Below are 14,492 nucleotides of genomic sequence, written 5' to 3' on the forward strand. Positions count from 1 at the left end.
AAGGCCACGAGCTGAGCTGCTTCAAGTTTTATTTGAGAAAGCTATTTTGCTCTGACACGCCCTATGTCAGATCAGATTTTGAAGACGTTACCATCCCCTGGAGCACTTTCTTCCCCATCAGATGACAGCCCCCAGTTTGGCTGCCCACCCACCAGCAAGACTGCTCCATAAGCGAGACCAAGGAACTGACTCTGATTTCAATTGTAACTCAGCAGAAATTTCCCCAAACCCCAGCTTTTGTCATTCTGTCCTTCCTCTGCACTCAGCATGAAGCTGGACTAAAAGCATAAGGGCTGTATAACGCAGCAGTGTGGCAGCTTTGTCCCTGTGCCAGACTTTGTTTTGCCAGGTGATCCAGTATTATGCAGATTCAGCAGCAATGCCCATAAAATAATGGGCTTCTTGTGTAAAAGATAAGATGCAAATTTGTTTGGTTATTCGGTAACTAAAGCTGCAACATTCTTGCATTCCTGCCCTTCTTTTAAGTGGTCATATTTCTGGAGTTAAGGGTTGGATTCAGAAATTATTTTAAAACCTTTTAATAGTTTTTTCAAGTTGGAAGGTGTTACATGTATTTACTTGACCAAGTAGAGCATAAAATCTCATACTCAACAGAGTAGGCTGCTTGACACTGAAACATTTAAGAAGCATACAAGTTCTCAATCTCATCAGTCATTTCATCTTCACGAGGTGAATATGTAACCTAAAATGAAAGTATCACGAGGAGAACTGCAACACACTGAAACAAGAGTATTATCACTACTCTCCTGAAGTCGTACACCTGCATGTCAAAGTTCTAGATTAGTGTTTAAAAATCCCAAGGCTCTTAAGTGTTTAAAAGCAACTCCAAGCAATTCAGTATTTCAAAACACATACAACATACACAAAAGCATTCCCACCAAATGCAAAGAAGATTTCTGACATAAAACATATTACTTATTTGATCTTGGATGGGGTTGCGATTCTGTTTCAGTCAGCAGTCTGCAGACATCTACAGTACTATCAAATATAACAACAAAAAAGTGCTCTGTGTGCGCATGCGAAACTACTTTGTGAAACGAGTAAGTCTTCAAATCCCCAAATTTTAGAAGGCTCACTTGTTTCTCCCTCTCACCCAAGGGGATACAGTTTCCACCACCTACACTGAAATTCATCAGTGGAAAACAGTTTTAACAACAAATCCAATGTACCGCCTTGGTAAAAAGCTATGGTTAAATCCTGTAAGCACTTGTATACTTTTTCATCTTCAGTCATGTGAGTGTGCTCACTAAACTGGATGAGACTACTCATGCTCAAAATTAACCATTTCGACAAGTGCTTGCAGGACTTCAATAAAAAATATCCTAAAAACCAGTCATGACTCACAAGTTGTTACCATCTGATGCATATTCCATTCCACAAAAAAGCAACATTGCCCAATTTTGGTAACTACTTCACAAAACTGAATATCATTGCCACAAATGACCTTTCGAACAAGCATATTCAAATTATAGAGGATTCCTTTTACCCACAAGACAACTTCTATGCCCTTCCTAGTACTCCAAACATTGCCCTAATGGAGTTGACTTGGTAAAACATGGTGACATCTGTTGTATTTTTGGTTTTCTGTTATTCAAGCTTTACAGGCTGGATTTTTTAGATTTGTAAAGAAATAAATGAATGAGAACATACAGTCACAACATGTATATTGAGAGAGTCCTGACAGCTGTACAAGACAAACATCCAAACTCTTTGAAACCAGGGACAACACACCACTAATTGGAGGAAATAAAACTTACGTTTACTTCAAGTGTCCATTAGCGTGTCACTAACAGCATGAATCAAATCATGTTAATGCAACTAAGAAACTGGTGAGGTGAGCAAAAAGTTAAGAAATAAAAGTGCTTTTTAGATGTACACCCCACCAAAGTGACAGCTGGCACCGCCAACGTCCAAACACCCAGGTGATATTGCTAGGGTCATGGCGAAGGGAGAATGTGGATTCACACTGTCTCCATGTCAGTTAAGTGACTGTGCTGACAGATAGGCAACCAGGGAAAAGGGTCCTCATCAGGGCTCTTCCAAGGTATAACTTGGGGAAAACATAATATGAAAGCGCACACTCCTCCTTTTGTCCTGTCCATTCCTTCCATCAAGAGCACAGGATCACACAACTGAAGGAGGAGGAGCACAGTACAGGCCCAGCCAGCTCCGGGTTTGCTCATGGACAAGGCAGGGGCCATGCCGGAGGGGGAGGAGAGCTTCATGCCAGCCGGCTTCCATTGTGAACCTCCACTGAGCATGCACATACAGCGTGACTTATTTGCTCCATTAAATGCTCCATCACGGAGAGATCCTGCTGGGACTGCTAGGCACTCCTTAAACACAGAGTGCTCGCCCCAAGGGCTCCTGAACCACAGCTGCAGGTGCTGCGCAGGTCGCATAAGACGTTATGTTCGCATTCACCCGGTTCCTTCCGCCCCCCGCGAGCCACGGCAGCTCACTGGCACCACCGAAGGAGAGAAAGAGCGGCCTCAGCCTGGTGATGCCCTCCCACACGGGTATCCCGGCTCGCATGGCTCGCTCCTCTCTCCATCACGAGGCCGGCTAGGAGCCGGGGTTGGCAGGACATCCTGTCTGGCACACATTTAAAACCAGCCATCCTGCTCAAAGCAGAAGAGCGGGCCAGCAGCAACGCACCGACCCACTTCTCCGTGCATTTGCAAAACCGGAATTTGACAGCCCAGCCCTTCCACCATCTGCAACCACACAGAAACGCTCAGGCCTTGAACCTGAAAGCTGCGTGCATCTGTTACAAATACACACTCGCAAAGCGTGTATATCTAAGATTGTGTAGGCACATGCTGTTCCACACGCACATCAGTCTCAAGAAACATGGGCAGCGAGGGCCATCACACCTGCCTACTTCTTACAGTAATGGTATCAGCATGCATACAGCCCTGGAAAGCCCTACTACGGCTTCCTATCTATTTCCAAAGTCTGGCTGAAAATACAGACACTAAACCAAAATAAAAATAAAAATAAAAATAAAAATGGAAAATCTGTTCTTGGTCAGTCAAAGCCAAGGTCATTCGTCAAAAAGGAAGAATTATGATTATATCTACGCGGCAACAACCAAGAAATCACTGCTATTTGTTCTGCCATAACAAAACCTAGTTCCAAAAGCAATGAAATCAAATTTAATGGCAAAAGAGATTTTAATGCCACTCAACAGTGGTTCTCTACAAATGCATTTGGTTTATCGGGCAATACTTAACCATATAACCACAGACTAAATATGTATGATACTTGCTTAAAATCTGCAAAACTACATGTATTTTTTCACTCGTTTCCTATGCTATTTTGATATCTACAAAACCAGAACTATCAAGTGGCCAAACACAGGTAAAAGGCAGAACTTAGAGTGCTCAAATCTGTATCTTGTAACTGTACAGAAAACACCAATCCCCCATCTTCCCAAGTCGTCTCACAAATGGACGTTGCCAAGTTTCACAGAGTACTCATGCAGCCAAAAGGAGCTATGACGTGCACAGCTAGCTGCTCCACAAGTGACAAACAGGTAGGACTAGATCCACTTAGTAAGTTACACAAAACCCACCACGGAAAGGTGGCTGGTGGCGTTGAGCATGTTTCCGCTCAGAACATGACAAAATTTCAGTTACCTCCCATCTCTACGCTGTAAATGACTATCAGATTTTTATTACCAGACTTCTGCCCAGGTCTCAGGTTCTGTAACAGTACTGTACAATCTCGGAACCCTTGGGAACATTCATTGGAAACTCTCCTTCTGTTATGCTTCAATCAAATGGCTGTGTCTCTTCATGAAGTGTCATAAAACTAAAGATTTTCCTAACTTTCCACATCCAGGTGTTTATAGTTCATGCATCATGACATTCTCTTCCTTTATTAGGATTCTGCACAGTAAATTTCAGCATTTGGACTACGCTTCTGATGGCAAGTGTGTTTAGTCTCACTCTCTTTCCTTCTCCCTTCTGTAACAAGGGACTCCCTCCTCAGCATTGCAACAACAGCTTGCGCTTTCGCCACACAAAGGCACCAAAACAAAATGCTATATAAAGGAAAATACAACACACCTGCTCATGGCTGCGTGCAATATGGCCAGAACTACTCTAGAACTCTAAGGCTGGTCCTCAGGTGTTAGCAGTACCTGCAGAGCTGGTCAAGCTAAACAGAAAGTCCAGCTTCCTGTAACCAGTAGACCCTGAGGAAAAGAAGCCTATGCTACTTCCTCTCTTGCCCACCCATTTCCACTGTCACTGTCACAGACACTTCAAGCAGCCAACAGGACATCCCTACCGAACTTCTTAGGATGAATCCCAAAGACCATATAATCCCACCCTCACTTTAATGTTAATAAACCACAAATGGAAGAGTCACCTATGTGTTGATTTTTAACAGTTTAAAGTGTCTCATGAATTCATAGTGAGAAATCATTCGAAACTCTTATGGATTCGTGGTATATGCTTATCTCTACCATGTGCAAAGGAACGGAGACTATATTTAATCCCTAGAAGGGAATTTAAGTTAGACGTTCATGCAGAACAGTTAAATTACATGGAATATGGTAACCACCTCAGTATCAACACTCAGAGCAATTTTACATGTGTATATATAGACACGCACACATCTTTTCCAAAACAAGAGAAATTACAATTCCTTTAAGAAATGTCCTAAGCACACTTTCCTTTCCATTTTCCTAAGCAAGAGATCTACTCATGAAACGACTCATTACTACACTGAAGAACTAGCACATAATTAAGATTTGTTGTTTTGATGAATCCACTTGAGAAAACAAAATGAAGCCTCCTGAGCCCTCTTTTAATCCAAGACCAAAAGTGCATCACGCTTGCTCAACTATCAATACATGTAAGCTACTTAAACATCGTGTTTGTTGTTAAGCCAGTTTCACAGTCCTGATTTGGTTTAGACCAAAACTATGCAATGTTTCCAAGAAATGCAGCAAAGCGTCTATGCTGATAGCCAGCACATTTATGCTGAGTATTTGGTACCGCAGGCACTTTTATCTAGAGACCAACATTATTTTCCCTATGTAAGTCAAGCATCAGATTCTTTAAAAATAGTGGGTAAAAATAATTTTGTGGAATCCAGCTATCACTGCTGAACAAACCAGGCCCTTGAGAAACTTTTGCCACAGTCACAAGTTAATTCTTGTGAATGAAAGACATTACTCACTCTGCCGAAACTTTTTCACTTGGTCGTGGCTGTAGGTACGTTAAGACTTCTAAACCCAAAATAGCATGCCCTACTGATTCCCAGGTACAGAAATAGTTAGATCAATATAAGATCAGGAAGTGGCGTTACTGAATGAAGGAGTGACCTGTATGGAGGAATTTCACATGGGCACGCTTCTCAGCAGTGTCAAATAAAACCTGATTTTCCTAGATTAATTGTACTGACATTAATAGGAAGGAAGTTCTCTAACTTTCCAGAATAATTTTGTTGACAAGTAATTTTTCTGCATCACGACAGTTCTAAAAAAAAATAAATTCCTTTTCACTTCTGGATCAGTCTACATATAAATAAACCTAGGAGAAAGGAGTTTTCAACACAAAATCTAGATCTTAGCTTCCCAAGCTAACTTTCACAGATATCAAGGACAAACGTGATTAAAAAAAAAGATTCTTTTAGCCTTTAGGACTGGGTTGTTGAATTTCAAATCATTTGTCTGCTTTGTGCTCCAGATTATTGACACATTGACATCCACAGGGAATAAAATGTTAAATCAATGCTACAGAGAAGTATCACAGTGCTAGATAAAGAACACAGGGCAAGCAGACAAAAAGATGCAATGACAACTTGCAGATCAATACTTCATCTTGCATGTAACTCAAAGAGAGAATTGTGGGATTACCCTAAGTCTCCCTAGAGAACAGTAAGGGTGGATCTAAAGAAGACTGAAACAGTCTAAAAATGCTAAGGCAGCCATTTCAAGATTGCTGTAATTAATTAAAGTGCAGACTGCCTCTGAAAGGGGTGGTCCTATCCAGCTGAAAACCTACTTCCCCAAGTAATTTTGCAGTCAGATCAGTTCCCTGATCCAATTCAATCCAGACCTGCAGGAGTGCTCACACAAAGACTAAACAACTCGTTTGCTTAAAGACAGGACTGTTTAAAGCACTCATAAAAAATCAGCCCAAGATTTAGGGCAAACAGAACAAAACAATACTGTTGTTCAAACCACAACTTCTGGAAGAAAGCATGCAACAAGGCTTTTATAAAAAACTACATCATTTGAACTTCCAACAGGAAAAGAAAAGCTATTTCAGCACACCGACAGCAGTGCACAAGAACAAGTTGGCCAAGAATAAAATGGGACTGGGTGTTAAAAGGTTTCTGACCGTCAAAGGACTGATGTCCTAAGGCAACTTTCCAAGAGAAAGAGCAAAGTTGAAAAAACACAGACAAAAACCCTAGCTAATTTCATTCAGTAAGTTTTATGAAATTTTATCTAATATTATGCAGGCCTGTCAATGACCCAAAAGGCTCTTGCCTCCTTTGGGAGCTATGAAAGTCTTCATGAAGTTAAGACAAAAACGTTTTCCCTAACAACAGCCACTATTTCAGCCTCTTGGCTAGAACAACTAGGTTGCTTTTGCCCATTGCACATGGGCTACGGAAGGAAAAAGAGGAGGGATGAGAAAGGACTGATGAAAATCCATCAGCTTTGCATCAAACCGCACACCGGCGTGCATTGCAATGGGGCTCTGCTCCCTGCAGAGAATGGCCACAAATCCCCAGCAGCAAATCAGTGCATGATGAGCTGTATAAAAGTTCTCTGAAATCACATGCTTGAAGTGAAGTACTTGTGAACGACAAGAAAGGCACAGCTGAGTCTCTCATAAGGGTATTTCAGCATCAAACTTTCTGCCGTTTCCAAAGATAGATCAGAGTTCACAGATTCTGAGCAAGTTGCTGTCATAAAACTGAAAAGCACCAAGAAAGAGGGAATCTTTCCACTTGGTCTGAAGCTTTTCATAGTAATTAAGACTTGCTGTCTTGGCAGATTCTTCAATGTCTATAAAACTTCTCAAGCCCGAAGTTCTCTGTTTCTGTGACAGAAACAGCTGATGTAACCTCTCCTAACAAAAGTGCTTTTACTGTAATAGTCAGTGCAAGTTAAAACTGCTGAACATCAACATGATTTATAATAGTTGTGAATGTATTTTATTTTGCATTTACTAGCTTTAACGCTACAAAAAATCTTCCGAGAGCTTTTGGAAGTAGCTATTAGTGAGGATATAAACTATCACCTGTGAAAGAGATTCAGGTTCCCATAACTCCTTCTGCCAAAAACACCTTCTTAAACCAAAGGTGAAAAGCATGCTTTTGTGCCTCTCTTACCTATCAGTGCTATTTCACAAAAGACAGTCCTCAGTAAAAACAGCCTCAAACAGTGGGGTTTTTTTACAGACTGAATCATCATACCTGTCAAACTCCGATTATCAGCATTTTCAGTGTTGCAACAAAATTCTTTTTTCATTCTAACAGACACCCAAAATCATCTCGTGAAAGACTGGTTCGTGTGATTTGATAAAAGTAATTAATTAGAAAGTTCTCATTCTTCAGAGTAAGAAATTAATGGGAAAGATTTTTCGTTCAAATTTCCTGGCTTGAATTTTTTTCAGAAGTTACAATATTTAACCTACTTTAACATCTGTTCACTTTTGTCAAAATTATTCTATGAAACTTATTTTCAATTCAAGTTAGTAAAAAAAGTGTGAACTCAAAAGTCAAAACTGACAAAACAAAAAGCTTCCATACTGTGTTCTGTTTTGATAAACTGTTTCAGTTTTTCCCCTTTGCTAATAACTAACTGAAAGTACTCTTTACCCAAACCACATAAGAAATGTGTGAGACCTCAAATATTCTCACAAAGTGGGAATATGCTTTTCCAAAAGCTTCCCACTCTCACAGTCCAACTGGCCTGCACAGCAAACTCACTAAAAAGCATTGCCTGTCTCCGCACACCAAAGGCAGGAAAGCACGGCCGGCTGGACAGCCTGCTTCGGGCCCTACACTTCAGGAGGACAGAAAGGAACAGAGTCCCAACTCGTCACATCACAACAGTATTTAATATACTCTCCCCACATCTTCATCCATAGAGAGCGTATGTTCAAGAAGGAGGAAGCATCACATAATATGCACATTAATAACACTGAAAGAAAGTCATTATCTTGCCAAGTCTTGGCGAATTTAGTTGCTCAGTAGCTTATAGCCTGGAACACATTTGGGTTTCCAGCTGAACAACACAAGCTTACCGTTTTACTACAAGCTTCAGTGTCTTGTGTGAACCTTTCACCAGGCAGATTGCTTCTTGTCGGAAACCGGAGAGGCCCACATCATTGATGCCAACAATTTCATCCCCAGCTAGTAACTTGTCCACAGCTGCAGCTTTGCTCCCATCTTCAATCTGAAGAAAAAGCATATCAAGTGGTAGAATTATTCAGGTTGCATAGTGATGCTCTTTAAAATAAGTTAATGAGCTTTCAACATTGGCTTCATACAATAATTACTACAGTAATTAAGTGGTTAAAATGACTTTTAAAAATACATTTAAAAATGCTATAAAGAAAGTAATGATATGGAGACAATTAGAACAGGAAAGAAATGGAAGGGGGGAAACCTGACAAAACTGGAAAGCTCAATGGAATTCTCGGAGTCAAAAGCATCTGTGATCTTGAGGTCCATTCAATACAAGACAGGTAATCACACTTGCAAATAGAGCTTTGGGCAGGCATCTTAAAAATCTGGTTCTCTAGAGAAGGTAACTAATAATATTAACCATATAGTCAATAATGTAAACCACAGAGTCAACTCCAAAAAGCTGGCATGCTATTAAACCTGAAAGTATCGCGTAACAAGCTGGTCTAGAAAACGAAGTGATTTTCATCAGGCACCTAACATTTAGGAAAATAAATTGAGAATTTATAATCCATCAAGTGAGCTAACAGCTCTGGCTAGATGAAGAGCTGATGGTCTGAGATCCAAGGAAGAAAAACAGCATGTCACATCGCCAAAGAACTAAGCAATACTAAGGGAAATTCACTGGAAGATCATTTTGCTGCCACAGGCATCTCTTGCATGCACTGGATTTTTACACCACTATTTGTAACATGTGGCAAAATACACACAAGATAAATTAAAGAGTCAGTGTTTGGTAATTCCCATCCCAATGAAGGAAACAAACCCATTATGAGCTACCCATTTTTAAAATTTAAAAGAAATCCCAAAAGCTCGACCAGCCAGACTAGCAACAGTTTGAACTGATTTCAAATATAGCTGTAGGTGTTGAACACTTTGCAATTCAGGCCCTAGGCTTTCTCAGTTTCTTCACATCTCCTTTGTTGTCGATGTAGCCTCCGGCTTCTCAGTTGCTTGGGGTCATGATCTACGCATTTAATTTTATTCCTCCCTCACTTGCTCACAATCCATATCCCACCTCATTTTGTAGATTTGACACTTTGTATTCAAAGTAAAGACTTTAATTTATGTCTTCATTATATTGTGCCTTGACTACAGTATTCCTGTAGTCATTACACATTATTAAATGCCAGTGAACCTACAAAGAAGAAATTCTTGTAATTGACCCAACTGCAGAAAGCTTCGTAAAGAACTGCCATCTTCTGTGGCACCAAAGTCAATCAACGACGAGATAAATCCAGAGGAAGCTTAACTTGATGAATTCTGAAGCTTACGGTACAGGTTTTAGGGACACTGCAGCAACCAAAGTATAAATTAAATAACCTCATAAAATAAAGCAGTATCTCTTGATGAAAGCACATTAGGATGATCTCATACACCCCAGCAATCTCATTGTAAGCACATAAAAGCTCTCTTTATGTAAGTTTAGGATAAATGTTCTTAAAAATCTTCAGACATGTAAATCTAAGCCAAAAAGAATGCCATATAAAATGCTTAGTCTCATGTCCCTATCTAAAATGCTCATTATTAATACTACTGAAACAACTTAAATTTCCAGAACTTATCTTAATAAAAACACAGATAATTAAAGACAGAGCAAGTTTCTAAATCCCAATACATCTAGTTCTCAAACTATGACCTGCCTCTGACCTGCTTGCATATCCTCTGAACATCAAGAATTTACCAGAATATCGAATTATTGCTGCCAATCTTCAGTAAAGTGGAAAACAAGAGAGAAGCAGTGGAAATTGCTTATATGCAAGGAAAGATTTCAGTTCAGGGATGTCAAGAACAGAGTGGGTGCCACATGAGGGACCCTGAAGTCAGGCAGAGCTGAACAAGAGAAGAGGTAGCCAGGCGCTCATGAATATCAAGCCTCCTAACAGGCAATCACAAGTCTTTCAAGTATTCAGATGCATTTCTGTATTACTAGTAAATAAACTGCATTTGGAGGTCTGAAGCCCAGTAGGTCAGAAAAGCGGTGCGGAAATGTTAATGAAAGTCAAATTTAAATCACTAGAATTGTAGGGAGAAGGTCAAACAGAGTTGGGGGGGGGGAGGGGTGTGCGGAATATCTTGTAGGAGGACACATTTTAAACTCCAAAACATAGATGGCAACCAGCTGTGGCTGTTATGCCCTAAGCAAGGCATCAACCCAACGACAAGGGGTGTGAAGACCCTGGGCCCTGCCACCTGGGCCTGAAGACCACAACAGGGTCTTTTTTTTGTCTTAAAAACAAACAAAAAAATTGTCTCCTAGGGTTTCAAGGAATGTCCATTGTTCCTAGTAAGTGTGTTTGTTTTTTCTTTAGGCTGGCAATGCACTGACAGCAGGGAGTATTCAGTTACCCCCTCTGAGTTTTCATTTCATCAGGGAGACTACACATTCCACACAGTGCAAGCCTTCCAAAGAGAGACTTTGGCTGTCCAAAACAACACTAATCAAAAAACCCTCAAAAAAAAAAAAAAGAAATTAAAGAAAATAATTAAAACCTATACACAAAGCTGAAGCTGTCCTCATGAAAACTAGAAGTGGCTTTCTTTAATACCTTGCCTCTATATCAGCTGCAGCTAGGGAGAATAAAAACTACACATCCATTCACAGCAAAAGTCTCTTCAAGTTGAATGAATTTAAACATACATATTCTGTACTGGTTTTCTCTCAGATTCCCGAATGGCTGCATGAATGCAATTCCACTTGACAATGCACTTTTAAGTGGAAACAGCAACATTAGCTAGACAGGAAAAATACAATTCCTTCAGTTACACTAAAAAGTTCTTTAGTTACAATGACTGAAAAAAAAAAAGACTAAAAAAAAATCCCCAAAATTAGACTTTGCACACATCTAAAGAAATACAGCCAAAAAAGAAGAATCCAGGAGGAAAAGACCTCTTCAGAAACACTGCCCTACTAATCTGCCTCCTCAGTGCAAACTTGGACAGTGCCATTCCAGCTTCTCTTTCAGTTTTTCTCTTTTTCTGTTTACTGGTCTTTCCATTTGTTGTTTTTATTTGTTCATCCATTGATAAACTTTCCATCTTATCAGACCTTCACTAGAAGTGTAAATCCCAACCAAAATACATGAACATTTTAGAGCCAGCAAATACACTTGAAAATTCAACTATTTTTCACACCTCAAATATGAATGTATTTCATTCATCCATCTATAGAGTTAACTATGCTACGCTGTGTCCAGGATTTAAGCCTGAGTTTTAAGATTTAAGCTCATGCTATTTCTCTAACTAACATTCTGTTTCTTCCCGAACTTCAGGTGCCCACAAAAACTGACAGCCAATAGCTGAAAATAAAGCCTTGAAAACGCACTTTAAGTCTTTTAAGAACAGTTAACAAGAAGAGATCTGCCTCAGTCACTGTCAGCAAACAGATGCAACTGGATGTAACCCTGCTCAGCCTGGAGTACTTGCAGGAACTGAATGTCCATAAAATATACATCTTAACATTTTTATAACAATGCCAGGAAACAAGAGACACATACGAGAAAAACAATCAACACCTTATTTTCTTATAAATAATGGACATTAGACTTCAAAAAACAGGCATAGTTACACTGCCTATCTCGGTTGAGTAAAGAAGAGTCCTAGAAATGTCCTCAAATCATGCTTTCAAAATGTATTAACAAATCATATCCCTCTTACTATGGTAAATTAACAAGAGTAAACACCACGACTTCCAACCCTTAGCAGACATGTTGATATTGCTACCAAAAAAAGTGTTTTCAAGAGGAGATGAAAAGGATGTTTGTTGACGAAAAGCATTTGTTTAGACAGCCTCCAACTCTCACCCTACTGTCCCTGATGACCTCCCTATGGCCAAGAGCAAGGGCAAAGTTTGGCATCTCTGCGTCAGGGAGGATTGGAACTGCGGACTTCTACACTAACTGTCAAATCTTCCCAAATTTATTTTTGCTTATAAAATATCATATCCATGAAACAGGAAGAGACACTGATAGAAGATGCAGGTGTAGATGATGGTTCGGATTAAAAGAAAAAAGTAATTGATAAAACAACACACATGCAACTCTGGTATGTGAAATCCTTTCTGTGAAAAGGAAAGAGAGTCTTGAAATGGGGGAAGAGCTAAGCCATGGAGAAAAATCTAGATACAGACACACAAACATTCGAAGGACGTTTACAAGTCTGTATTTCCACTGTTGATAATACACTTGTAAAGGAAAAATTCCCGGCTATATTTGCAGCTTTAAAATGCTGCAGTGTTGATGGGGATCACTGCTTCTAGAATGTGACCCCTTCACTTCTGGGGAAGTCAGACCTTTATCAGGTCTGACGCTTTACTTAAAATACCCACATTCCTCTATAAGCACCTGTATAAACAAGCAGGAGACAGGTTGGGGAAATGCCGTGTCACACAAGAGATCTAGTTTTGTTTACAATGACGACAGTTTCTTGTCCATGCTCTCTTTGGACAGGGTGGGAGACGGGATGGAAACCCAAACCCGAGACAAACACAGGAAAAAACAGCGCCATTTATCAGCATTCTGTTATCGGCCGTGATAAACTATTTTATCATAATTCACTTCTCGTACCACCAAGAAATGATTCTGTGGTTGTTTGTCTTATGAGCATCTACCATGGATTTTTTTAAAAAAAACCCCTAACCATCTTTGTATGAGATCTTCCGAACAAGTAAAATGTAGGAAGTGTTAATTATTTTGATTTGCACAGAGTTAAACAAAGGAGAAATACCTCTACAGTGCAAGCCTGGCATTTGTGTAACTTCGAGGAATCAACACAAGAGAACTGACCTAACTCCAGCTATATGTTCTGTAAATGCAGTCTTGAGTGGCAAGGGCTGCATTCACCAGCAAGACTCATGGGTCACACTGAGGCAGGACAGCAAGAGGTGCAAACTGCAACAGGAGCAAGCTGGTCCAAAGATAATGGGTGCATATACGTAAGGCACCCCCCACAGGCAGGCATGCATTAGAAGCTGGGCCAGGCTAATGCATTTCATTTTATAGCGTTTCATATCCTTTCTCTCTCGCTTCTGATTTCGTACTTGGACGTTAAATAGAGACCGCTTGAAGGACACCTGGCAGGGAACTAACTCTATCTCCATTTTACAGACGGGTTCAGAAGCATATATGGAAAAAAGGTCCAAAACAACACAGGATGTCTGCACCTAAGCAAGGAATTCCACATAAACCTTGAAGTCCCTAGGAGGGTATCTATAACCCCAAACAACCTCTTCCCACAGACTGTGGGTCCAACAACCAGCATTAACCACCCAACACGAACTTTAAGGAACACCATATAAAGAAAATAAAGCTTAACTATCTGCTACCAACTTGCAAAATCTGGGCCTGTCCAGTACTATCCCATACTATTAAGTATTCTGCACTTTGAAACGTGGCAGACACCACCTCAACACAGGAGCCAGAACTACCTTTTTGCCCAGCGTCATCGTTTCCCACCCCACCAGCCACTGCCCATACTTGCTCTTCCTCAGATTATTTTTAAACTTCAAAGCAAAATGCACTAAATGTGGGGAACGTTCAGTCTAGGGCAATGTATTTCTCTAAGAGCAGTTTCAGCCCAGACCTCAGGGCAATGGCTCACGGCCACTGTCATGGACCCTCTGAGCAGGCAGAGAAACCCACCTTGGCCAGCTGCTCTCTCGGTGTTCCCCGCCACACCACGCAGACCACGAGCCGTCAGGCTGGCAGGAGCGCTGCCTTCTGTCAGCAAGTGGCTCTTAAAAATCAATTTGGAAACATTTTTTTAAAGGGTAGAGTTCAGTAACAGGACGCAGCCTATCACTATCAGCATATTTAAACATTTGGGTATCTGCCCAGCAATCTTTTTTGTTTGTTTGCTTTTTTGTTTTAAAGAAAGCACCATATTTTGAAAAGCTGTCACTTGGTACAGTTCTTTAAGAATTTATTCAATTTTTATAATTGTGTCCACTCCACTGTTTTGATTAAGGCCTGCTGTCAATTCCACTATAACATGTCATTTTTGTGGGGGATTTATTACAGCTGTAAAAACTG

At 40.3% G+C, this 14,492-nt stretch overlaps 1 protein-coding gene across 2 annotated transcripts in view; it reads right to left on the reverse strand.

The window, feature by feature from the left end:
- The window catches only part of SHROOM2 (shroom family member 2), a 123,436-nt gene that overhangs the window by 62,907 nt on the left and 46,037 nt on the right, over positions 1 to 14,492 (reverse strand). For both annotated transcript variants that reach the window (XM_086609475.1, XM_086609484.1), the window contains exon 2: positions 8,301 to 8,452. In XM_086609475.1, coding sequence (XP_086465601.1) covers positions 8,301 to 8,452 — 152 coding nt within the window. The remainder of the gene's footprint in view (positions 1 to 8,300; positions 8,453 to 14,492) is intronic.

The sequence above is a fragment of the Tauraco erythrolophus genome, chromosome 1 (genome assembly GCF_009769465.1).
Source record: "Tauraco erythrolophus isolate bTauEry1 chromosome 1, bTauEry1.pri, whole genome shotgun sequence".
NCBI classification, from domain to species: Eukaryota; Metazoa; Chordata; class Aves; order Musophagiformes; family Musophagidae; genus Tauraco; species Tauraco erythrolophus.